Source organism: Pseudonaja textilis, chromosome 12 (assembly GCF_049901715.1).
Source record: "Pseudonaja textilis isolate UNSWEBS1 chromosome 12, rPseTex1.2, whole genome shotgun sequence".
Taxonomy (NCBI): Eukaryota; Metazoa; Chordata; class Lepidosauria; order Squamata; family Elapidae; genus Pseudonaja; species Pseudonaja textilis.
The window spans coordinates 19,864,365-19,889,563 of record NC_142001.1 but is presented as its reverse complement, the minus strand read 5'-3'; the positions used below and the strand labels follow the sequence as shown (position 1 = coordinate 19,889,563).

General features: G+C 44.4%; 1 protein-coding gene across 1 annotated transcript; it reads left to right on the top strand.

Moving 5' to 3' along the window:
• Positions 1-1,041: 1,041 nt before the first annotated feature.
• LOC113446752 (transmembrane 9 superfamily member 2-like) lies at positions 1,042-24,031 on the top strand. Its single transcript, XM_026716539.2, has 17 exons — positions 1,042-1,353; positions 2,134-2,201; positions 2,313-2,406; positions 3,131-3,258; positions 3,472-3,601; positions 4,483-4,610; positions 6,762-6,873; positions 7,486-7,565; positions 9,482-9,590; positions 14,195-14,327; positions 15,107-15,226; positions 16,649-16,706; positions 18,483-18,642; positions 19,857-20,008; positions 20,128-20,239; positions 21,614-21,785; positions 23,379-24,031. The coding sequence occupies exons 1-17, from the start codon at positions 1,186-1,188 to the stop codon at positions 23,444-23,446; spliced, it is 1,992 nt and encodes a 663-aa protein (XP_026572324.1). The 5' UTR covers positions 1,042-1,185; the 3' UTR covers positions 23,447-24,031.
• The last annotated feature ends 1,168 nt before the right edge of the window (positions 24,032-25,199 follow it).

Here is a 25,199-nt window from a genome sequence, read left to right as displayed (position 1 = left end):
AGGTGAGATGGGCCGATATATATACGTCTGCTAAATAAAATTAGTGCAGCATGCCATGCCTTGATGCACGGGGAAAGGAATGGGGTTGGCTCACTTCTTCCCACCCACCCCCATCAAGGTACAGGTTGCCCTTTGATGTCTTCCGAAGTTGTGGTGCTCCATCTCCAGAGGCTCATAAGAAGAAGACACTGGACAACCATTTGTCTAAAAAGGTACAGGGTCTCCTGCTGGAGTAGGGGGTTGGACTATGAGACCTCCAGGGCCCCTTCCAAGTCTATTATTCTATACGCCTGTGGAGATTCTCCGTCCTCCAGGTCATGGTTGCCCCACAGATGCTTTTTCCAGAGGCAACTGGAACTTTCTGGTTTTTCAAAGTAAAGGTTCGTCCTCCGAGCTTGTGGGTTGGTTTCCAAACGTTTCGTTTCCAGGCTAAGTGACAGCTTCAAACTCTGCTGAAGGTGTCACCTAGCCCGATAACGAAATGTTAGGAAACCAACCCACGAGCTCAGAGGACGAACCTTTACCCTCATCCTACATCTGAACTACAGATATTTGCCACTATAGCATTTCTGTTTTTTCGTTCTGTTCTGCTCTATTCTATTCATTTATTGAATTTATATTTATTAATCTATTCTATTCTACATTCTATTCTATATTCTATTCTACTCTATATTCTATTCTACTCTATTCTAATTCTATTCCTATTCTATTCTTTCCTATTCCTATTCTATTCATTTATTGAATTTATTCATCTATTTTATTCTATGATCTATATTGTATATTGTATATTCTATTGTTCAAAGACGTTTCGCTTCCCATCCACGAAGCTCCTCCTTCTTAGAGGAGATACTATTTATTATTCTATCCTACCCACCTGCCGGGATGCAGGGACTGCTGCCCTTAGCCAAAATGGTGCCGCCGGCACCGCTCGCCCTGGGCCGAGCGCCGACCCGCCGAATCTGAACGGGCCTCCGAGGCTGCCCTGACCCAAGATGGCGGTGCCGCGCTCGGGTCACGTGGGAAGCTGAGACGAAGCGCTCCACCCAGGCCTGGCCGCGCTTCCTCAGTGCGAGGCCGCTGCTCCCACCGCTCCTGCCGGGCGATTGTGACGCCGTCGCCGCTCTTGGAGCCCCTCTCGACCCGCGGAGAGAGAGCCCTTTCGTTTGCCGCGAGCCAGGAAACGCCATGATGGGGAGGCCGCGGCCTAACGGCCTCTCCGTCCCGCTGCTTCTGCTACTAATGGTTTTGGGAGGCCGCGCAGGCCTCGGCGCCGCCTTCTACCTGCCCGGCTTGGCGCCCGTCAGCTTCTGCGAGCCCTCGGACGCCAAGCAGGAGGGCTCCGCCGGCTGTTCGGTGGGACGCCGGGCGGGATGGAGTGGGGTGGGATGGTGGTGGTGGGGACACCGGAGTATCCACTTGAGGAGCCGGGACTACACCTCCCAGCATCCTCTGCGCGGCCCTGGGAGTTGTGGTTCCCTGGGTGGGGAAGCGGAGGGGGGGGAGGTGTGTGTTTGTGTAGGGGGTCTGTGTGTATTTACACGATACGCTTCCTCGTGGGAGAACACGTGTCTCGCATTCATACGAGTCTCCTAGCCACCCAGGTGAAGTAGGGGTGGTGGTGAGGAGGAAATTAATGTGCTTTAATTTATAATTTTTTATTTATTATATTCTTTTACTATTTTTCATTTTTATATGGTGTTTTTATACTCGTGTAAGCCACCTTGAGTCGCCCATGGGCAAATAGGGAGCAATATAAATTTTCCCCCCCAAAATACATTAAATAAATTCTAGATCTAATTAGTCTAATTAGCTAATTAGGCTGGTCTCTTTGGAGGGGTAGTTGTTGTGTCCCCAGGAAGCCACCAGTTTGCACAAATCGGGGGGATCAACCTGCACAAGGTCACTCCTGTTTTGAACCCTGAATTTTGTGCAAGTTGTAACAAATCCTGCTTTTTTTTTCCTTGGGAGGGGGCAGGGGTTGGACTAGATGATCTACAAGGTCCCTTCCAATTATGTTAATTTGTTAAAATCCCTTTTTCCCCTCATTGCTGGTGAGCAAGTTCAGTATTCATCTTGGTATTCAAGAAAAGTGTGTTGCCAGCTATTTAAAACAATGTCTCTTTTTAATCCTAGCCCAATATTGAGCTGTTTGTAAACAGGCTGGACTCCGTTGAATCTGTTTTACCATATGAATATGATGCGTAAGTATACCTTTTATCCAGAAAGGAGCTGGGTACGGCTTTTCCAGCTGAGAGAGAAGAGATGAAGGAATACACTCCTAAGCACGATAATTCTCTTTCTTTCTTGTGCAGTTTTGATTTTTGCAAAGACCAAACAGAAGAAAGACCGTCAGAAAACCTGGGACAAGTTCTGTTTGGCGAGAGAATAGCCTCTTCCCCCTATAAGGTGATCACAGACTTCCAAATGCTTTGAAGAAGCTTTGTTTTGTGAGATTCTTCGGTGACTCGCTTGTTCCCCCTTTTGACAAAAGCTTCGCGGAAATCATTTGGGGACACAGATGCTGAATGGCCGTTAGGAGGACACATTTACACAGAACATAAAGGACTATTTAGAAATTGCAGGCCAGCTCGGTTTCTTTCTTGAATAGAGCTGACTCTGGTCAGCTGAAAAGAATTTCCAGAGGCAGGCTAGAAAGAGGATATAATCATTGCAGAATCATTATTGCTCCTATGTAAGTTTCCCAAGGGCATATTGCTGGCAGCTGCTGCTACCCCTGGAAATAAAACTCTCATTGATAAATTTGTGGGGCAGAGGGAAAATGATAGGGGCTTAAATTTCCTTTTAATTCATTTGTGATTAGTTGATTTTATGAGGACAAGAAGCTTGCTTTCTATTTGTCTCCTGGATGATGCCAACTTATTTGCCAGTACTCTTCTAAGTAATATATTTTGAGTGTAGGAAAGAGAGAGAGGGAGAGGAAGAGGAAATGAGCACTGAGCAGAAAATGAAATCCTGGGGAATTTTTAGATAAGGAAGTATTAAAGAACGCCTTTTAATCTTTGGCTGGACAAAATGATTATTTCAACAACACAATCTTGAACGAGTGCCCAGCTGAATCGTTTTAATGGTACGGATCAAAACATTTACATCTCTTTTGTCTTTATGCCAGTTTACATTTAAAAAAGATGAAGAGTGCAAGAAAGTTTGCATGAAATCTTACGACCCGCAGAATCCCGAAGACAGAAACAAACTGGATTTTTTGAAGAAAGGAATGCAGTTGAATTACCAGCATCACTGGTGAGGAGAAAATGTTCTCTAAAAGTCACTGATCTGTGTAGGGAAGAATTAAGTGTTGTCCAGCCGTGTTTTAAAAATAGAAAGATGAAGACCATGGAAGAAGCGGTGTTAGTCTACTCGTTAAAAGTGCAAATGCTTGAAGACTATTTTAAAAGCCTATAAAGGCCATGCTGTTTATAATTATAGAATTATACATATGTTTTTCTTATTCAGGATTATAGATAACATGCCGGTGACTTGGTGCTACAATGTGGAAGACAGCCTTAAATACTGTAATCCTGGATTTCCAGTTGGGTGTTACATTGCATCAGATGGCCGGATAAAAGATTTCTGTATGATGAGTGTAAGTGTTCAAGGGTATATTTCTCCCAAATTGATTTGAAGAACAATCAGAAACGGGTGTAAGCAGTGGCTTCATGCATGGTTTTGGCTTAGAATATTAGTCATCCTAGCAAACTCTAGCTTATTCAGTAGTTGTAATGAAAGTCTATATCAGGACTGTCCAACCTTGGCAACTTTTAAGACCTGTGGATTTCAACTCCCAGAATTCCCCAGCCAACCATGCCATCTGAACTAGCAACCTGTGTGGTTCACAGTTCCTCCTAGGATTAGCAGATGCCCAAGGTGCTGCTGATGCCACAATACGAGTGTGGTATGTTAGCCAGATGTTTACCAAGATCCCATGTCGGGGACTGAAATTTATATGCATGGTGGCTGGGGGATTCTGGGAGTTGAAGTTTACGCATCTTAAAAGGATGAAGGTTGAGAAACACGGCCCAAGGTTGAATTCATTTCAGGAAACAATCTTTCAACAATGGGCATTTTGGAAATATCGGGCATGTCGAAGGGCAGGTTTTAAAACAAGATGTTTACAAATTGCGTGGGGAAGGAAGGCACCCCATGTTCAAAATGGATTTTTGTTCAGTTTTTTCCCCCCACAGTAAATGCGTACAGATACATGCACGAATGAGCTATTTCAAGCTCATATCAGCCCCAAACACTGTTCTGTCCATCTTTGTTTCATCCAATTCTTTGTTCTTTGGGAATGGGCTCCCTCTGGAAAACTGGTTGGAAATTTATTTAATCCTTAGTGTTTGCAAATCAACAAATTTTTAGGGTATCAGGGTCCATTCCTTTGTTTATGACATAAATTTGGTGTGGCTAACTGGCTCTGACTGTTGCCATCTCCCCCCTCCAATTTCATGGTGTCGTAATATCTTTCAGGATGAATTCAACAAGAAGAACACCTTCTACCTCTTCAATCATGTAGACATTACAATCACCTACCACAGTGGCAAAGACGAGAACTGGCCTGGAGCACGGTTAGTGGCAGCTCAGCTGGAGCCCAAAAGGTAAATAGCAAGAGCATTTAGACTTATATATCGATTCGCATTGCTTTATGGCATTCGCTGGGCGGTTTACAAAGTCAGCCTATTTGCCCCCAAACAATCTGGCTCCTCATTTGACCGACCTTGGAAGGATGGGAGGCTGAGTCTGCCTTTGAGAGGATGAGACTCGAACTGGCAGCCGCCAGTCAACAGAACTAGCCTGCAGTACTGCATTCTAAACACTGGGCCCCCGTGGTAAACTGCTCATTTGCTAATTCTAGTAGGTATTACATTCAAGGCACTAAATAACTAAGTAGCTATAAGTGATGATTATCCCTTATAGCTTTTATGTATATTGAGAGCTTATGTACCGAAGACAAATTCCTTGTATGTCCAGTCACACTTGGCCAATAAGCCTGTTCTATTCCTATTCTATTCTAGTCTAATTCTAATTCTAATTCTATTCTAATTCTAATTCTAATTCTTATTCTATTCTATTCTAATTCTAATCTGTTCTAATACTCTATTTTCTAATTCTTATGTTTCTAATTCTAATTCTGTTCGAATTCTATTTTCTAATTCTAATTAATGTTAATTCTAATGTTCTAAATTCTAATTCTATTAATAGCATTCCTTCTACTAAACTGGCAACCCTCCAGACTCTGTGTGTGTGTGTGTGTGTGTGTGTGTGTGTGTGTGTGTCTGTGTGTGTGTGTGTGTGTGTCTGTGTGTTGCGGGCTGGGCATCAACTTCTGCTGATTGACCGGAAGCCCTTTAAAGGTGGCAAGTGAAACCGATCAGCGTTCCTGACCTTAACCGGTGACCCTTGAAGTCTGGATAATATAGAGATCCTGATTTGCTGGATTCATTTATCTAGTCAATTTATTGAGCTGCCCTGGGCAGGAACTAAGTCGGGCAGCAGCGCACAATTGGCCTTTGTGTGTGTGGTTGTGCGCTCCACAAGAGGGCGGAGTAGGCATGGCCAAGTCCTTTGAACGGCTTTCCTGCTGCCGTTCGACTCATCTCTGGTTCCTTTGCTGGATGAGGAGGAGGAGGGCATCCAATTGATTCTTTGTCCTCACATGTTTACTAACTCCTATTTTTCCTGTCCCCCCCCCCCCTCCATCAAAAAACAAATAATATTCCAGAGTCTGAAGGTACTACAAGAGTATAAATAATCTGAAATGATGTGAAAATTGGGAGGGGGGAATGCTTACTGTTATAATTGCTTTTTGGGGTTTGGGGGGGTGGGCCCAGAAATGCTTGTGCAGAATCGTGTTTAATAATGGAAAGAGAAGGTGGTGCATTATTGTGGTTGTTGAGTTTGACTTCCACTGCAAAAGTTTCATAAAAAAAACTTGCCTTCGGAAGTCGTGGGTGCTTCATCCCTGGAGGCTCTCAAGAAGAAACGGGGCAGCCACTTGTCAGAAATGGTATAGCGTCTGCCGCTTGAGCAGCGGGTTGGGCTAGATGACCTCCAAGATTCCTTCCAACTCTGTTATTCTGTTATAAAGGTGTACCCTTGTGTTATTGATGGCTGGGTTGCTGGGCTCATCAAAACTAGCATATAGAATAGAATATTCTTTATTAGCCAAGTGTGATTTGACACACAAGGAATTTGTCTCCGGTTCGTATGTTCTCAGTGTACATACAAAGAACAAAGTGATCAATGATAAATTATAAGATATAATCAACAAAATGTTAGTCATTAGACACCAATAGGAGTAGGTAATAGGAAAGATAAGACAGATAATAATAATACAGTCTATTCTGTGGTTAGCTCTCCTAAGACTGAGTATTTTCCAAAACTTATTCATTCATTAGCATTATTCTTTATGAATATATAGCAGCATAATCTTCTCTTTCTTGCCTGTTTGAATTGTATATTTTCCTTCTCTGAATCTTAAAATAAGATTCTCAGTATATTGGTCACTTAGAATACAATATGCATAAAATGGAGGTCTATGATTTTTTTCCGTTATCTTGACGTTCAGAATCCAGTCGGTGTTTTGGCTTAATTATGATTGTTATAAGCTACAAAAGCCTCTTGTTACATGAGTATTACAGGAAGTAGCCCTAGATCTTAAATAGAGCTTTTGATTTTTAAAAACTGGAACACATTTGAAGGAAGGTCTCTAGATCATTCTGGAAATATGTATATATTTATCTTTGCAGCTTCAAGCATACAGATATAAACAATTTATCCTGTAAGGGTCCCCCTATGGAAATTCCTGCAGAATTTAACAGCAAACTGGATGTGATCTATACATACTCTGTGAAATTTGAAGTAAGTATAACCTGTATATGTACAACCACATCTGTTTTAATGATTTTGATGGTTAATGCAGTGATAACATGTACTGAACCCCACAATAAGCTTTTTAATTGTATGTGTGTGTGTTTTTTAAGTTATTGTGCTAAGTATAAACAGCATTACCAAAAGTTACACCCTACAAATATTGTCCATATTTTCTCAAATACATTTTCCACAATTGTTGTACTATGTATTTGCCCAATTCTTCCAATGGCCTCACACATAAGAACTGAGCCTTTCTCCTCAATTATTTTTGGCAGTTCTTCTCTATTGCCATTATACCACTTCTTGAAACTTTAAACCACATTTTTGTTTTCAACCTACGTCCATCATATGTCAATCCCAAGCCAAAGTTGAGGGTTTTTTTTTCCTCAAGAGGTCAAGAAAGTGGTTTGTTACCGTCTGGGTATAAATCATGTTTGCCGCCCCCCCACGCTGTGGGAAAAGGGCACCCTATTCCACGGGGGTCATGGCCGCAGAGACGACCTGACATTTGAAGTCTGGTAGTCACAGGAATGAAGGTTGTCGTAAAATGTGTAGGAAGTGACATTTGTTATTCTGCTCCGATTTTTCCTCCCCGTGCAGGAGAACAACAATATAAAATGGGCGTCCCGGTGGGACTACATCTTGAAATCCATGCCTCACACCAACATTCAGTGGTTCAGGTAAGACAGCGGCCCCCCCAACCTTTGGAGCACCAGCGGCCGGTTCCGTGGAGAGAGAGATTTTTCCATGGACTGAAGAGGGCATTGTTTCACAAGCGGTCTGCACCCCGCTTATTAAGGGTTTCGCTTGTTTACGCGGCCCAGTTTCTGGCATGCTACGGCCGGTCCACAGACCAGGGATTGGGCACCCCTGAAGTAGCAATAGCACTTAGACATATATACCTCTTCACAGCGCTTTCCAGCCCTCTCTTTCCAGCGGTTTACAGAGTCAGTCTATTGCCCCCAATAATCTGGGTCTCATTTTACTGATCTTGGAAGGATGGAAGGCTGAGTCAACCTTGAGCCAGTCAGAATTGAACTCCTGGCAGTGGGCAGAGTTAGCCTGCAGTGCTGCATCCTAACCACTGTGCCATCAGGAAGGAGAATGAAAAAGGGAATAAGAGGGAGGAAGGAATGAATAGCAATAGTATTTAGACTTATATACAGCTTCACAGTGCTTTGCAGACCTCTCTTAAGAGGCTTACAGAGTCAGCCTCTTGCCCCCAACAATCTGGGTCCCCATTTTACTGACCTTGGAAGGATGGAAGGCTGAGTCAACCTTGAGCCATTCAGGATCAGACTGGCAGATTTAAATTGCAATGTTTCATCCTAACCACCAGCAAGGAGAATGAGAAAGGGAATAAGAGGGAGGGAGGGAAGGAAGGAGGGAAGGGAGGAATAGCAATAGCACTTAGACTTATATACTGCTTCCCAGGGCTTCACAGCCCTCTTTAAGCAATTTACAGAGTCAGCAGCAGTTCGTTTAGTGACTGTTCAAAAGTTACAACGGCCCTGAAAAAAAGTGACCCTTTTTCACAGCTGCGACTTTTGCCGCATCCCCATGATCCAAATTCAGGCGCTTGGCATCGGCTTCATACTTATGACTGTTGCTGTGTGTCCCAAAGTTCTCACGATCTCCTTTTGCGGAGAAATCAGGTTCACTTAACGACATGTTTCCAACTTAACAACTGCGGCCATTCATTTAACAAATGTGGCAAGAAAGGTCATAAAATGAGGCAAAGCTCCCTCCCTTAATAACAGAAGTGTTGAGCTTAAGTGGGGGGGTCATAAGTCAAGGATTTCCTGTATTTATTTGAGGGATTCTAGTGAAAAATACCTTTTTTTTTTTTAAAGGCAGGGGGCTTTCCCTGTTTATTCTTGTGGAGCCTCAGCCCACTTTCTTCCCTCCTGGGAGCCCCTCTTGAGTGTCCAGTTTCACTAAAGAATGCGCCTTTTGAAGAAAATAGACTCGCCTTTATTGTGCTTTCTTTACGAGACTGTCTGAGATGTGGCGGTTGAGCAGCATTCTTTAAATAAAGAAAAACTAAAAAGGGAAAAGGCACCATGGCTTGCTTAGGGACGTCGTCTCTTTCGCCCTGCAAGACGAAATGCAGCTAACACGGGGGAGAGAAAAAGAACGTGGAATCGTTTTGCCTGGTTCTGATTCTGCTCTGAAAGTAAATATGTACCCAAATCATTCCGGTGGGGCCGCAAATTCCTAATAAGCGACAGATTAGTGACAAAGATGGATTCACACCCCCCCCCACTAAATAAATAAAATAAAATTGTTTGGGGAGTCCAATAAACTCAAAAAAAAATTCTTTTGGGCTAAAATTCTTTGGGGAGTCCAATAAACTCAAAGAAAAAAAATCTATTTTTTTAAAAGTTTATTGGACTCCCCAAATAATTTCATCCCAAAGGTGCACAATTCCACTCTGAAAACCCTGAGCCTGGTTGTTGTTTTTTCCATCATATATTACTGTCCTCTCAGTTTTACAGATCGTCCTCAGGTTCTGTTCTCTTCTGTTCTGTTCTAAATGCTGCGCTGGTGCCTGGAACCGATTTCAAAGTCCGTTTTTCCCCTCTTGAACCCACAGCATCATGAACTCCCTTGTGATTGTCCTTTTCTTATCTGGGATGGTCGCCATGATTCTCCTGAGGACCCTTCATAAAGATATTGCGAGGTACAACAAGATCGATTCTTCGGTGAGTCAGCCTGAGCTCTCAAAATGAAAAGAGAACTGACCTTTAATTTTGTGCGCGCCACACACACACACACACACGTACACGGAGAAAATTAGCAGCTTGGGAATTTTCTATGCCCATTTTATAGTTGCCAACAGAAAAGAGGGGGGGAAGGAGTTTGAAAGAGCGGTGAAGCAGTTTGGAATGGAAAGTGCATTCCATTCATACCTTGCAAAGATTAAAGCTAGGTGACTGGAGTTTCCCTTGTGCAAATCTCTAATTGGAGAACGTGATTGATGACTGTTGGCTATGGACGTGTTTTGTTGGAGAATGTGATGACCTGCGGTGTGGCACAAAAGCAACAAAGTCACAAAAGTAGGTAAAGTCCCTTTAATACCTCCAACTTGGCCCCCAGTGTCCAGTTATCATCGGCTGGAGAAAAAACTCTTCCAAGAACAGTTTTTAAAGGGAAGAAATTCAGTCCGAACCCAAAGTACATATAAACTCTAAATAAACCGCGCTGCAGCAATTAACGAGACAGGGCAGGATAAGGAATTGCGGACTTCCAAAAGATACTGAAACACAGTTGGGAAGACGCCAGAACCCAGATACGCCTCGACAAACAAAGATAATGCACAGCAACTTTGCTGTGCGTAGTTTGCCTTTTTAAACAGTTTTCCCAGCTGCAGCTAATGAAGAGGATCAGGGCCCTTTCTCCCCCGTAAACCACGCAACTCGCGTTGCTCCCTTCTCCGTTCCTCCCTGCGCGCCCTGGGATGAAGAGGGAGGTGGCCCTAGGTCTTCCTCTGAAGGCCCAGCCGGACTGTGCCCTTCCCCAGTTTCCTCCACAGCCAACCGAGCCACACTCCACTCCCTGTCAGAATCAGAATCAGATTCCAACAGGGGCATGACAGAGAATATGAATTATGACACACCCAGAAGGGTGGGGGGGGGGGGAACCAGGGTCAAGGGCGACAGTGAATTACGTGTCTCAGAATTGGCTACATCAAGATCATGCCAATATGTCGCTCCTAATGAATTCTTCGAAGTTTGGCTCAAGACTCACGATGTAATTAGGGCAATCGCTGGAATCCTGACACCTTGATGGATATTGGAGGGGGGGGTCACCTCGGCCTCCATTAATGGAAAGGTTGGCTGCTTCTAATGAACCGAGAGAAGGCAGAATACCTGAGCCCATCTACAATTGTTGTTTGCGTGCTCCTTCAGATGCCTGGCACTAAACCACGATTCAAACCGGCTGCTTGGCTTCACACTTAAACCAGCCCCACTGCAGAGTGGATGTAAAATCTGTACAGTGTTTCTATAGCTGACACTTTGCTTGGTGAATCTCTTCTCTCTCTCTCTCTCTCTCTTCCCCCCACCCTCCCCCTTTTCTTTTTTCCTTTCTTTCTCATTTGCTAGGAAGCCCCAGGTGGTCCGCTCGCAAAAACAGTTTCCTGCGGCTGATTTAGTGAAGAACTGTTAAAACCGAAACCCAATAGTCCATATTTACTTAACTAATTAAAATGAAACTCTGCAAAAAAGGGAGGGGGAGGGGAAGAAGCCGGGTTTCCATCAATGGTCATTTGGAGGTAATGAGTAGGCTCGTAGAAACCCTGCTTCCTTAAATTGGAGAGTGCCTGGCTTCGTATGAAAGAAATCAAAAGCTCCGCTGCAGTTGACAATTTGATTTCTTTCTTCCCTCCCTAGTACAGCCACATTTCCAGTGTAGGCTAGAGTGCAGCTTCAAATGTCTGGGAAAAATAGAAAATTTTTGTGGTTTTGTTTTTAGGACAGGACAGGACAGGACAAGACAATAGAACAGAGAATAGAATAGAATAGAATAGAATGGAACAGGAAAAGAATTGTGGAATAGAACTGAATAGAATAGGATTGGAATAGATTAAAATGGAATGGAATAGATTGGAATAGAATGGCGTGGAGTGGAGTAGAGTAGAGTAGTATGGATTGGAATGGAATGGGATGGAAGAGAATAGAGTAGAATAGAGTGGAGTGAAATGGAATGGGATGGAATAGACTGGAATAGAATAACAACTTTATTTGTTGCTTTTGAATGTACTCTGATCGGCATACGTTAAAGGGAAATTTCATTGTGCACCGCTCTCAAAGGGTCACCACCTCCGATAGACACTACATAATATAACAGAATAAATAAATCCTGATAAACACAGAGCCTAGTTCAGATGTATACCTGTACATGGCGAGAAAAACGAATCTTGTGGGTTTTACCAGACAGATGGCCTAGGGAACAAAGCTGTCCCGGAATCTGGAAGTCCTGCTAGAAATACTTCGAAACCTCCTCCCAGAGGGGAGCCACAGAAACAGACCATGAAGTGAGTGTGCGGGGTCTCTAACAAGGCTTTGAGCTCTAAGCACAGAGCGCTTAAAAGCAGCATCCTGACTACCAGGAGAGGAGCTTTCCCATTCTTCCTTTTCTTTCTTACTATACGAGGACTTTAATTTCTCTAACTGTCCTTGTATCCCCCTCGTTGTCACACAAACTCCTGAATTTCATACGTTGGGGGGCATCTGTCCAAGATTCCTTGTCTGTTGCTACGAAGAGAAAAAAAAAATCCTTTAAATTTACTTCTTGGATTTTCATTATCCTAACAAAGTCGCAGGCTTAGATTTTACTCCGAGCAGAAGATTGAGATAACCAACGTGCATTTCAGCTCACAAAAGATCTGAACACGACCCTTATTTTCTTTTGGGAAAATCAGAATTTCTAGAATGGGTGAATATTGTTCCTTATTGAGACCCAGCTTAACAGAGGGCCTGTCGGCTTTGGAAAATAAAACTCCACCTTGGTGAAGGACTAACTAAAGAGGTCCATCAAATTAAAATCCACGGCAGCCTTTTTAGTGAGGTGGGGGGCACCGTTGTATTGAAAAGAGAAAGTTTTGCCTTCCCCTGTTTTTATATATGCAACCACTGCCAGCTTTAGATGACTGTTCTTCTTGTGTGTGTGGCTAAATGTGGCATACTCCTTGGTCTGTGATTGTTGTCTTCCCTGGTTGCAATTACCATGGCTTTCTTAAAAAGGCCAGTAGAGTTGAGACACACCTGGGTTGATGGCTTGCGTTTCATTAATGTGCGCGCTTGTAGATGTTGGAATGCAGCAAACATTTGTGCAGGTTGGCTGTCCACAGCAGAAGCAGCTTTATCCCGCCATTAAAACAATCATAATAATATTGGGGCTTACATGCCAAATCTAGGCAGAGCGTTTTCCAAAATGTCCCTAATCTCTCTTTGACACAGACTGTCCCTTGATAACGGAGCAGTTGAACTGCGTCGAAACAGGGGCGCACAATAGTTGAACCTACAGGGGATAGCAGTAGCGCTTAGACTTATATACCGCTTCACAGTGCTTTACAGCCCTCTCTAAGCAGAGAACAGGGTCATCCTCTTGCCCCCAACAATCTGGGTCCTCATTTTGCTGACCTTGGAAGGATGAGTCAACCTTGAGCCGATCAGGTTCGAACTGCTGGCAGTGGGCAGAGTTAGCAATAGCCCTTAGATTTATGTACCGCTTTGTAGTGCTTTACAGCAAGCTCTGAGCAGTTTGCAATTGTCAGCCTATTGCCCCCAACGATCCTGGTCCTCATTTTAATGACCTCGGATGGTTGGAAGGCTGAGTCAGCTTTGAGCCCAGTCAGGATTGAACTACTGGCAGTGGGCAGAGTTCGCCTTCAATGCTGCACTCTTAACAACTGCGCCACCACAGCTCATCAGCAGAGATTTTGAAGAAGAGATTGGACAGCCATTTGTCTATAATAGTACAGGGTCCCCTGTTTGGGCAGCAGGGTTGGATGAGAAGACCAACCCTGTATGATCCGACTCTCTTATCCTATTATCTGCAGACTCGGTGGGACACTTGTAAAATGTAGGTTCCCCAGTTGCCTCTTTCTCCTGTGTGATTTACGTTCATGTCCCCACTACAAACTTGGCTATCAAAACACCCCGGTGAAAGCATCCTATTTTTGCAAGGAACAGAGGGAGGGAAAATAATTTGGAAGAATTGAACTGCATCTCGATGAAGATGCATTGCTGGGGACAAAACCGTTGGTAAAATAGAAGCTGGGTTACTTTGGAGATGGCTGTACGGGCAGGGTGGCGTTTAGCATTTCGGCTTGAAATTGTGTTTTCCGTTTGGTGAATAGAACTCCGTTGCTTTTAAGGTGGGGAGAGAGAGCAGGAGAATAGGGCACACAGGTGCATCTTCAGATCTGAAAGGATTTGGATAATAAAAGACCGATAAATAGGTTAAACGCTGGTGCCATACATAGCTTAGGTTAACCACCATCGTCGGCATAATTTCCACGCACAGGATGGCATTTGAGTGAGGTCTGTTTAACGCTGGTTTCTTGTTCCAAGCCTTAATAAATCTACATTTATCTGTGTCCCTCCCCTCCTTCCCTTCTCAGCTCGCCTTTGGGGAGTTGTAAAATCGGCAGGCTAACAATGCCGATGAAATTAGACCCTTTTAGTAATAACAACCCCCCCCCCTTCCCCCAAAGATAATCAGTCTGGCCAAGCGACTATCACGTCTGGCGTGTGCTCATTCCCTGTTGCGTGGGGCTCGTCTAATCATGATGTTATTACAGGAAGATGCACAGGAGGAGTTTGGGTGGAAGTTGGTCCATGGAGATGTGTTCAGGCCGCCCCGGAAAGGCATGCTGCTCTCCGTCTTCCTTGGCCAAGGGACGCAGATTTTTATCATGACGTTCATCACTTTGTGTAAGTGTCGCTTGACGGGCTAAAATGGGGAGAGTTTGCGATGCTAGGAAAAATATTGGACAAGGGTTGGTAGAAGGGTGCCGTCTGCGTGTGCCAGCCCCAGTTAGATTAAACCATTTATTTCCCTTTTAACAACCCTGTAATTCTTTGCCTCTGGGTGAAATCGGGGCGACTGAATAGAGTTGAGCGTTTACTGGCCGGATGCCCTTCCTGACACCTACATGCAGCTCACAGCAGACTTTTTTTTTTTTTCTGTACGCCCAGAGAGAGAAATATTTGCTGCTTACCTAGGATTGAACTCTCAACCTAGAGACAAGAGCCTCACCTCTAGGCCACCACGCTGTTCTGTTAGATTAAACCAAATATATTAGAATCAGAATCAAAACAACCACCAATAAACAACAATCAGAAATAATTGCAAAGTTGTTTGCTTACACCTTGAAAGAGGTTTGGCCGCTTTCCTCCAAAGCTCGGAATGCAACCTTCAGCTTCTATGGGAAGAGTCGGGGAAGATTATTCTGGATTGGGTAGGGAATGCAGGCTCTTAAAGACACAGGGGTCCAACCTTGGCAACTTTTAAGACTCGAGGACTTCAACTCCCAGAATTCCCCAGCCAGGCTAGGATAGACCTTTTGAAACACTGAAGAATATTTTCCAGTCGGTGCAGTTGACCCGAAGCCGGAAGGAGACTTGGGGTCTCAGATCCTTTCTTTGTTCTGTAAGAAAATGACGTGGAATCTCCCTTCTCCCAACGCTTCCTTGTTTTGTCTTCCTTCCAGTCCTTGCCTGCCTCGGTTTTCTTTCCCCAGCCAACCGAGGGGCTCTGATGACTTGCGCAGTGGTGCTTTGGGTCTTGCTGGGGACCCCAGCAGGCTATGTATCGGCTCGAATGTACAAAAGTGAGTATGTCGTGGTGTGTTTTGGCTACAGCTGCCTAAGAGGTAGAGAATTTGGTGGGGTGGAGTCGTTCCACATTCTTCCTTGGCTAAACCTCTACAGCAGGGGGTCACCAAACGTTTGGATCTCAGGGAGCACCAAACTCATAAGTTTAAATCCCGCGGACCAGAGACCCTGGGAAAATCCCCCCCAAAAGTCTGCAGGAAAATCCCCCACCCCATTTTCCTACCGATCGATCATTCTTTATTTGGATACCGAGAGGATACCGTCTCCAGCTCCGTTCTCGGGGAGAGAGAGAGAGAGACTTTTGGCTTCATGCAAGGAAAGCAGCAGAAGCCGCAGAAGTCTTTCTTTCTCTCCCCCCAACTCCGCCAGAAATGAGCCTCTTGGAGCAGGAAGCCTCACAGGGTCCCAAAGACTCATATCTGGCGGAGTTTGGGGGAAGAAAAAGACTTTTGCTGCTTTCCTTGCATGCAGCCAAAAGCAGAAGAAGAAAGAAGCAGAAAGAAGCGGCCCAGTATGGCCAGGCCAGGCGCACGGGGGGCAAGTTCCCCGCTCCACCCTTTCCCCCCTCCCTTCACTACCTTGTGTCATTCGCAATGTAAGCGACGCAAAGCCTTGTGTTCCCGCGGGCCATGTGGGCGGCGCAGCCTTGTGTTCCCGCACAGCCTGGATTAATTGCTTTGGCGTGGGGTGCTTTGAGGGTGACGTTTCTCTGCGGACCACTAAAATTTTCTCCCAGATCACCTGGCTCATTGGTTGGTGACCACTGCTCTACAGCAGGGGTGTCCAACCTTGGCAACTTTAAGACTTGTGTCTTTCAACTTCCCCTAGCTGGCCGGGGGAATTCTGGGAGTTGAAATCCACAAGTCTTAAAGCTGCCAAGGTTGGACACCCCTGTTTTTACAGTTTGCGTCTCTGCTAATGATCATCTCAGGTCTAATGAGGACAGAGGCTGCAACCAGTCCCGGAAGATTCGAAAAAAATAAATCACCTTTGCAATGATTGTGTTCCCCTTGTTCAGGTTGCTTTAAAAACCTCAGAGGCTTAAAAACAACTGCCAGTTAGATGGCACAGAGAGATAAGGTGGCAACAACAACCTGGCTGGCGCTAAGCTAATCAATTTAATTTTTAATTTTCCAGAGATGATAAATGATGAATGATATATTCCAAGGGTGCTTTTTTTTTTTTTTTTTCAAACAGGCGACTGGACTGTCTTTGTTTTTCTTTGAAGATGTTTCACTTCTCATCCAAGAAAATTCTTCAGCTCTGAAGAAATGTCTTCAAAGAAAAACCAGAAACTCCAGTCGCCTCTTGAAAAATAAAAAAAGCGCCTTTGGGACAACCATGACCTGAATGTTTGAGAATCTCCATAGATGAATGATACAGAAATGATAAATGGCGTTATTTCTTTTCTTTCTTAGCATTCAGAGGTGAAAAGTGGAAGACCAATGTGTTGTTGACGGCTCTCTTCTGCCCTGGGTTAGTAACCACAGCCCCTTTTTGATAAGCAGAACTTATTTTTGTCCTTGAACCTGAGTTAATAAGCAGAAAGGCTATACGAACACGGTTAACTTAGGGTTCCCAAATTCAATTGATTGCAATGTGGCCATTGCAGTGACTGCAGGATGAATTGTTTTCTGTGCTTCTATTTTTTTTTCCTTCGTTCTTTTAAAAATACAGTGAACTTTCTAGAAACGCAGCAGTTTGTCCTGTTGGTTTGCTCAGTATGAAAGAGGTACTTTTTAAAACAGATAATAACAAATGACCATTTGCAAAAGCCCTGACTTATTTAGCAATAGCCATTTTGGGCTCAACTGTAGATGTTAAGTTGAGGACTATCTATATTGTAAATGCCAGCCAGTTGCTGAGGCCCTGAAATGTGATCACGTGACTCATGAGGCTGGTGTGACACTTGTAACTTTGAGGGCATAGTCGTGAATCACTTTTTCTGAGACTGTCGTAACTTTGAACCATCATTAAACGTATAAGTCAAGGACTACTGCATCTGAGGTGGATGCATAGGCAGAGATGGATTGGATGGTTGCTGTTCATAGTTGCAATCTCATAATATCTAGCGTGATGGGTCCCCAAAGCAGTAGGGTGACATATAATAGTCTACAGTCCTACAGAGGAACTATTGAGTCTGTTGTCTGCACCTCTATTACTGTCTGGTTTGGTTCTGCAACCCAACAAGACAGACATAGACTCCAGGGAGTAATTAGGACTGTAGAAAAAAACAATTACTACCAATCCGCCTTCCATTGAGGACCTGTATACTGCATGAGTAAAAAAAGAGGGCTGTGAAAATATTTACAGACCCCTCACATCCCGGACCTAAAACTGTTTAAACTCGTACCCTCAAAATGACGCTATAGAGCCCTGCACACCAGAACAACTAGACACAAGGACAGTTTTCCCCCCGAATGCCATCACTCTGCTAAACAAATAACTCCCTCCACACTGTCCAACTATTTACAAAGTCTGCACTACTCTTACTATTAATCTTCTCATTCCTTATCACCCATCCCCTCCCACTTGTGACTGTATGACTGTAACTTTGTCGCTTCTATCCTTATGATTTATATTGACTGTTTCCTGGTATGATTTGATTGCTTATTGTACCCTAAGACTACCATTAAGTGTTCGATTATTTGTATCTTATGACTATTAAGTGTTGTACCTGATGATTCTTGACAAATGTATCTTTTTAAACGTACACTGAGAGCCTATACACCAAGACAAATTCCTTGTGTGTCTAATCACACTTGGCCAAGAAAGAATTCATTCATTCATAACTCAGATAAAAGATTGTCTATTTACAAACCAACGAAAGGTTATTTTGGGATAGCATCCACCATCCTTTGTAGTCCGTGGATCTGTGTAGCTGGAGGAGTCCCAAAGGTGCTTTTTTCCAAAAAGGACTTTCATGGTTGTTGGGTTTTTTTTTTTTTGTTCCCTTGAAAACGTTTCACTTCTCATCCAAGAAGATGAGAAGAAGATCTGAACTGAAGAAGCTTCTTGGATGAGGAGTGAAACATTTTCAAGGGGGGAAAAAGCAAGAAAATCCAGTTGCCTTTTGCCGAAAACACCTTTGGGACAACCTTGACCTGGATGACTGAGAATCTCTTTGGTGGATACCTGGACTGGTTTTTTCCCCCCCGCTGCGCCTGAGAATCCTCCAGATCCTTCCAAGATACCCCTGCAGTGAATCCCAACGCTTTTGTGCTAAGCCTGGCTCTCCTCCTGCTCCCCCAGGATCGTCTTTGCCGACTTCTTCATTATGAACCTCATCCTCTGGGTGAAGGGATCTTCAGCTGCGATTCCTTTCGGAACCCTGGTTGCGATCTTGGCCATGTGGTTTGGCATATCCGTCCCGCTCACCTTCATCGGTGCTTATTTTGGGTTCAAGGAGAAGGTAAGCGAGGAATGAAACGGGCCGTTTTAGTCTTCAGGGAATCCTCACTTTTTTTCTGAGTTCGGAACAGCCACCGGTTCGGGTCCAGAGACTTTGGGAGGGATGTTTCTGCGTGTAGTCACGGGCTACAGAATACAACCCTACTTTGGGGTGAGGCGGTGTTGCCGTAGCATCCATCTTCAACCTAGGGCCCTCCGATTTTTTTTGGGGGGGGGAGGGGCTCACAGTTGGAAAAAAGAGAAGAGAAATAATAGCAATGGAAAAAAAAAAACAGATCTTGAATTCCAGCTGATTATTCGAGGATTTTGCAAATTTAAAATTGTATGGGGCGAGGGATTTGAGGCAAGGCACATTTTTCCTTTGTGTTAGGAGTAGCTCTTTCTGTGCCAGGCTGGAATACTTTATTTGCATTTCTTAACAACAAATCAATATTTTTTTTTAAAACTTTTTTGGCAAGATTTTTTCCCTCCCATTTTCCTTCGGGCTTGCTTTTCGTTTTTTCTTAGTTGTACTTTTCTTAGCCGTACGGCAGGATGGGCAACTCTAGACTTTACATCCTGTGGACTTCAACTCCCAGAATTCCCTGCTGGCTCAGGAATCCTGGGAGTTGAAGCCCACAGGTTGTAAAGTTGTCCCAGTGTCAGCGTTCCAAGTAATACACCCATAGTGAACTCTGAGGCAGGTAGATTCCTCAAAGACCAGTTTTATTTGGAGATACCATATTGGCACAGGCTAGTGAAAACCGGCTCTAAAGGTTCCCATGGTTTTCGCCCAATTAAAAGCTTTCCCCCCTTTCCCAAACAATCAGTCACATGGTCCAATCAAAGCGCTGTCTGGTTGCTTGGTAACATCACTCCTCCCCTCTTCAGCCACCTGTGTTGGAATGCCCTTGGTTCCCAGGAGAAAGTATTTTGTTTTGGCTACAAAACCCCAGCTATCTCTATTCTCCACCCTGCCTATCCCTCATCTCCTTTGTGGCAACACGGAAGCCTCAAAAATGGCCTCAGTCGGGCCGGCTTCAGAGTTGACACCTAACTTTCCTAAGGTAGCACCGCTGAGGTGGCTCAGACCTCCGTTTGCCACCCATTCGCGCACACGTGTGCGGGCGCATTCATGCACACACACACAAAGGACGTTCTTGTTGCAAGGCGTGATCGTTAATTCAAGCAGAGGAAAATGCTGCTCTGATTAACCGCCTGGACTGCTTTCCTCAGCCCCTCGAGCACCCCGTGAGGACGAACCAGATTCCTCGCCAGATCCCCGAACAATCCTTTTTCACCAAGCCTCTGCCGGGCATCGTCATGGGTGGCATCCTGCCCTTCGGGTGCATCTTCATCCAGCTCTTCTTCATCCTGAACAGCATTTGGTGAGTTGCTTTCCCCCCCCTTTTCCATGCTCCGAATCTGCTCTTACGGAGAATCAAATGTGGTTACGGGCTGACCCAAATGCCTTTTTTCCCCCCCCACCCTTCTCCCTCCATCTCAGGTCTCACCAAATGTACTACATGTTTGGCTTCCTGTTCTTAGTCTTCATCATTCTCCTGATTACCTGTTCAGAGGCCACCGTCCTGCTTTGTTACTTCCACCTGTGTGCTGAGGTAAGCAGAGAAATCGGTTCGAGACCCAGAGGCGTGTGTTTATTGTTTATTTACTTTATTAAGTTGCATCCCACCTTTGTTATTTTGAAAACAAGGTGGCACACATCTCCAACACACCTTCTATTTTCTCCACAACAACCCTGTGAGGTGGGTTTTGCTGAGACAGAGAGGGAGAGAGAGAGAGAGAGAGAGAGAGAGGTCTCCAAAGTCACCCAGCTGGCTTTCATACCTAAGACCAGGACTAGAACTCACCATCTCCTGGTGATTGGCTCGAAGTCACTTAGCCAGTTTTCATGCCCGAGGCAGGACTAGAACTCTCTGCTTCCTGCTTTCTAGCCCAGGGCCTTAACCCCTAGACCCAATTGGCCTTCTGCATTGTTACAGCAGACCGGTGGTAGCTGGCCATTCTGGTGGCTTTCTGCTCCTTCTGCGTACATGAAGCTGCGTCAGACGGATTCGCGGGTCGTCTGGCCTTCCAGTGGGTGAGGCATTGTTCCCTGGAATGAAAAGCTGGTGACACATTGTCTGCCACGCCAGGAGTCCCTTTTCCCATAATAAGCCTCTGGGGATCTGCAACTGTTTTAAAAGTGGCAATAAAGGAAAATACTTGCACATGGCAGCAAAAGGCCAAGGGAAGGAAAACGGGGAATGTTTTTCTGTTTGCTGTTGCCAGCCCGAAGGCCCGTGACCGTTTCCAGTGCCCAGCTGGGCTTCTCGGCGTCCTGTCATTTAAAAAAAAAACAATGCATCTGCCAGCCAGATGGAGCTTATAAAAAAAACAGGGCCGGTCCCCCCAACGTGCCTTTCCTAGGATTTTATTTTTATTTTTTTTAGGAGTTTTTATGCCCAACTAAACAACCCTATTAAAGCATGGAGCCGACATACCGGTCTTAACTGCGCAGAGCAGGAATTAAAAAGCGGGGAAGCGCGATTGCTTCTCTTCCTGTCCCCTTTTTTTGCAGAAGAAGGGGGAAAAAAAAAGAACGCAAAGATTTAGGGAACGTGCCAGGATTAACTCGGAAATCAGGAGGATCGATCGGTCAGAGGTTGGGTCAATTCTATCGCCACGATAAATGGAAAATTCATTCCGCAGATACAAGGAGACCTGTAAAAGAGGCAGCAAGAGACAGCTAGGTTTTTCTGGGGACAAATTTTTACAAACGTTCTCCAGATGTATCTGTGAAGGACCACAAGTTTGATGCAAGAAACTCTAAATAATTAGCTTCCTTTTCTCAGTTTGCGTCATGCCCCAGTTAGTGGACTTTGGAATTCTAATTAAAAACAACTATCTCTTCCCTGGCTCTTAACACCAGGAAAATTTTTCCCCACTCCCTCTGCCTCCTACATACTTGCTCTTCTTGTTTGGGTTCCTAGGATTATCACTGGTGGTGGAGATCATTCCTGACCAGCAGTTTCACTGCCGTTTATCTCTTCATCTACGCCATCCATTATTTCTTCTCAAAACTCCAGATTACTGGTGTTGCTAGCACCATCCTGTACTTTGGGTATACTATGATCATGGTCTTGATTTTCTTCCTGTTCACAGGTGAGTTCCTTCTGACGTTATCCAAACCCACCCCTGTTTGGGAAAAATCCAACAATAACCAGGCAGACGTTGCTCTTTAACCATGATCTGTATGGCTTTCTTTTGGTTTTGATCCCGAAAGAGTACAGAGAAGAGCAAACCAGGAGGATTAGGGGACTGGAGACTAAAAAATGTGAAGAACGGTTATAGGAACTGGGCGTGGCTAATGTAGTGATGAGAAGGACCAGGGGGGACAGGATAGCATCTCCCAATATTTGAGGGGCTGCCCCAGAGAGGAGGAAGGGGGTCAAGCTATTTTCTAAAGCAAGGCCAGACAAGGAATAATGAATGGAAACTGATCAAGGAGAGACTCAACCTGGAAATAAGGAGAAACTTTCTGACAGTGAGAACAATCAACCCATGGAACAGAAGTTGCTTCATCACTTGAGACCTTCAAGAAGAGATTGGACTCCCATCTGTCAGAAATGGTGTAGGGTCTCCCGCTTGGGCAGAGGGTTGGACTAGATGACTCACAAGGGCCCTTCCAACTGTGATTATCTGTTATCTGTTTATCCGATTCTTGCACCCAGGGAAACAAAACAGAACCCAGTCGGCAAATGGCTTTAAAATTGGGTCTATCAGATGTGCCGATGGCTTTCCAGACTGGCTGTAATTAGGGAAGCAGCTTCTGTAAATATGTTCCTTAGAAATGAGGATTTCTCTTTGTTGAGACCAGTCCCTCGATGCCACTGCTATTTCCCTCATCCAGGATAACTTGTGAGATCACTGCCTAATGCCTTGGGGCACAACTTCCCCTGATTAATGTTCTATTGAATAGTCACTTTTCCCAGGCGGCGGAGGAAAAAATTAGGTGCTTAAGCGAGCTGCAGTTTGCTGCTGTTCCTTGCAAAGGGGGACCATCTGGAGAAGCTAGTAATTCATCCCCCCCGACAGGTATTCCTCAGCGTAGGAAGTCTCAAAAGTGGCCGCATTTGATCCAACCGTACTTTGTACGAGTCGACTTATGACCAAAATTTGAGCCTCAAATAGTATGTTGCTAAGCGGGACATTCATTAAGTGAGTTTTGTGCCCCGTTTTACATCCTTTCTTGCCGGTTGTTTAGTCAGCAGGTTGGCTTTCCCCCCCTAGACTTTGCTTGTTGTCAGAAAGTCCCAAAAGGACGTGACACACGCACGCACGCACACACACACACACACACACACACACACACACCGGCCATACTGCGACTGTCATAAATACATGCTGGTTGTCAAGCCTCTGAATTTTGATCCTGTCACTGCGCTGGACGCTGCTGCCGTCGTAAGGGTAGAAAAATGGTCGTTGTAACTTCAAACGGTCGCTAAGCGAGCTCCTGTCAGTTGAGGAATGCCCGTATTTACATTATCTTCGTGCATTCAGTACTTGACCAAGAGAAAAGTTTTGTTCTTAGAACTTTTCTCTTAGTCGGGTATTCACTTCAGGGGTGGAGGGAGAAAAAATTAAATCCAGGGTCAAATTACTTATCTCCCTTCTCCACCCTGGTGGAGAACGAGATTTTTAACCCTCTTTGTGTCTTCCTTTCTAAAACTAAAGAGATTTATTCGTGTTTTGCAGGAACCATCGGTTTCTTTGCTTGCTTCTGGTTCGTCAGTAAGATTTACAGCGTGGTGAAAGTAGACTGAAGAAATCCCCAGGTCTCGCTTTTCGAACCCGCATCTTGAGTTGCTGGAGACCTTGAGGCATTTAACCATGTACAAAAGACACAAAAGCATTATTTCATCTTCAAATAGTTAAGATATACCCAGAAGCTTCTACCTTGGCACCAGAAAAGGCAGGTTTTAAATGGAATGGACATAAGTAACGTGGATCCTTCTTCCAAAACCTTCATCCAGAGACGATGATGGTGATTTTATTTTTGGTCGATTGCTTGGTTGCTTTGCTTGAAAAAAGAGCAACCCTGATTTCATAACAAAAAGCCAAACGCATTTTGTTCGACACTGGGCTCTCCCGGTGGAGAATTCTTGTAAAAATCTTTTGTTTTCTACATGGTTAACTGTTTATTCTACCACGGAAGAAGGCTGCCCGGTTTAACCAAAAAGAGAGAGAAAAAAAGTGACTTTTAAAATCAATTTTGGATCTCTTTGGCCATTGGTTGTCACCTGATCCGAGAATCCAGCCATTCAATGTCTAGTGCAGATTTCTGAGGGGTGGGAGGAAAAAAAAGGGCCAACATTTCCTCTTGTTTTAAATAAAACATCTCAATTCCAGCAGCCCGGCGTTGTTTCTATTTCATCCGTTGGCGATTGATTGCATCAAATTCAAGATATGGAAGAAACGGTCTTTTATTGACTCATGCAACGGGGATTCCTGTCCCCTGTTGACTCTGCCGGTTTAACAGAGATTTTTGTGTTGTTGTTTTTTTTTCACAGAAGGCACTATCTTGCTAAGTAGTCCTCAACTTATGACCAAAATTGAGCCCGGAATCATAGCGGTAAATCTTGCGGTCGCGAGTTGAGGCATCCTGACCCGTATTTCATTTGAGTTTTGCACGTGCTTCCCTGCCTTCAGGGGAAGGGAGTTTTAATTCACAAATAAAAGCCAATCTACATTTCCCAGGATAATAACGTTGCAGGATCCAGTCTGGGTCGGTCACGAAGACCAGAGGTTTTGCCTTTTGAGCTTTCGGCCTCGTTCTCAGAGAACTTCTCTCTAGCCAGGTTTAGTTTCTGCGGCTTCTTTAAATAGTTCTAAGAACTATTTGAGCACAAACCTTACTCCCGACACATGGTGGATGCTGGACTGCAGATGGTTAGCCTTGCATGAATTTTGCTGCTATTTATACTTGGCCACTTCTGTTTTTCTTTCTTTACGCTGCTGTCTTTTAGCTGTTTTGAGTGGGTGGGCAGACGGTACAGGCTGCGTGCAGTACTGTATATTGAATGCAGCGATGCCCTGTTAGGGTCTTCCAGGCATTCTCTTTTAAACTGAGCCCTTATTTTTTATCGTTTTATTTAAAAGATGATGAGAACCACCTCGTTTTGAGCTCATCTTAATGTTGGAGCAGAATCCAGGCTCCATATATTCTCAGATATATTTTTTTTTCCAGCAAATAAGACCAGAAATTTCTGCTTAATGTAAGTGAGAATCTAATCTAGCAAGAGATAAATACTTGGTGTAAATGTAAGGGTTGTATATTTGGAAAAGCAAGCCTTGAGTCCTTCTTCCATATTGACGAGTAAATTTCTGTGGAATATTCCAGTTGCTAGTTTTGGGGTTGTTTTTTTTTAAACAGCAGGACTGGTTTTAAAGTGTGGCCTAATAATATGAAGCTTTAATGACTGGAGTAGCCCCAGGTCCTCTTGCTGCTTATGACACACACACAGAGAGAATTTGAGATTGTGACACAGAATTATTTGGCTGGTAAATAAAATATTA

Excerpts from the sequence above, each read along its gene's own strand:
- LOC113446752 (XM_026716539.2), top strand. The coding sequence starts at position 1,186 with ATGATGGGGAGGCCGCGGCCTAACGGCCTCTCCGTCCCGCTGCTTCTG. Across the intron at positions 15,227-16,648 it reads ATCGGCTCGAATGTACAAAA|CATTCAGAGGTGAAAAGTGG; the intron begins GTGAGTATGTCG and ends TTTCTTTCTTAG. Across the intron at positions 20,240-21,613 it reads ACTTCCACCTGTGTGCTGAG|GATTATCACTGGTGGTGGAG; the intron begins GTAAGCAGAGAA and ends TTGGGTTCCTAG.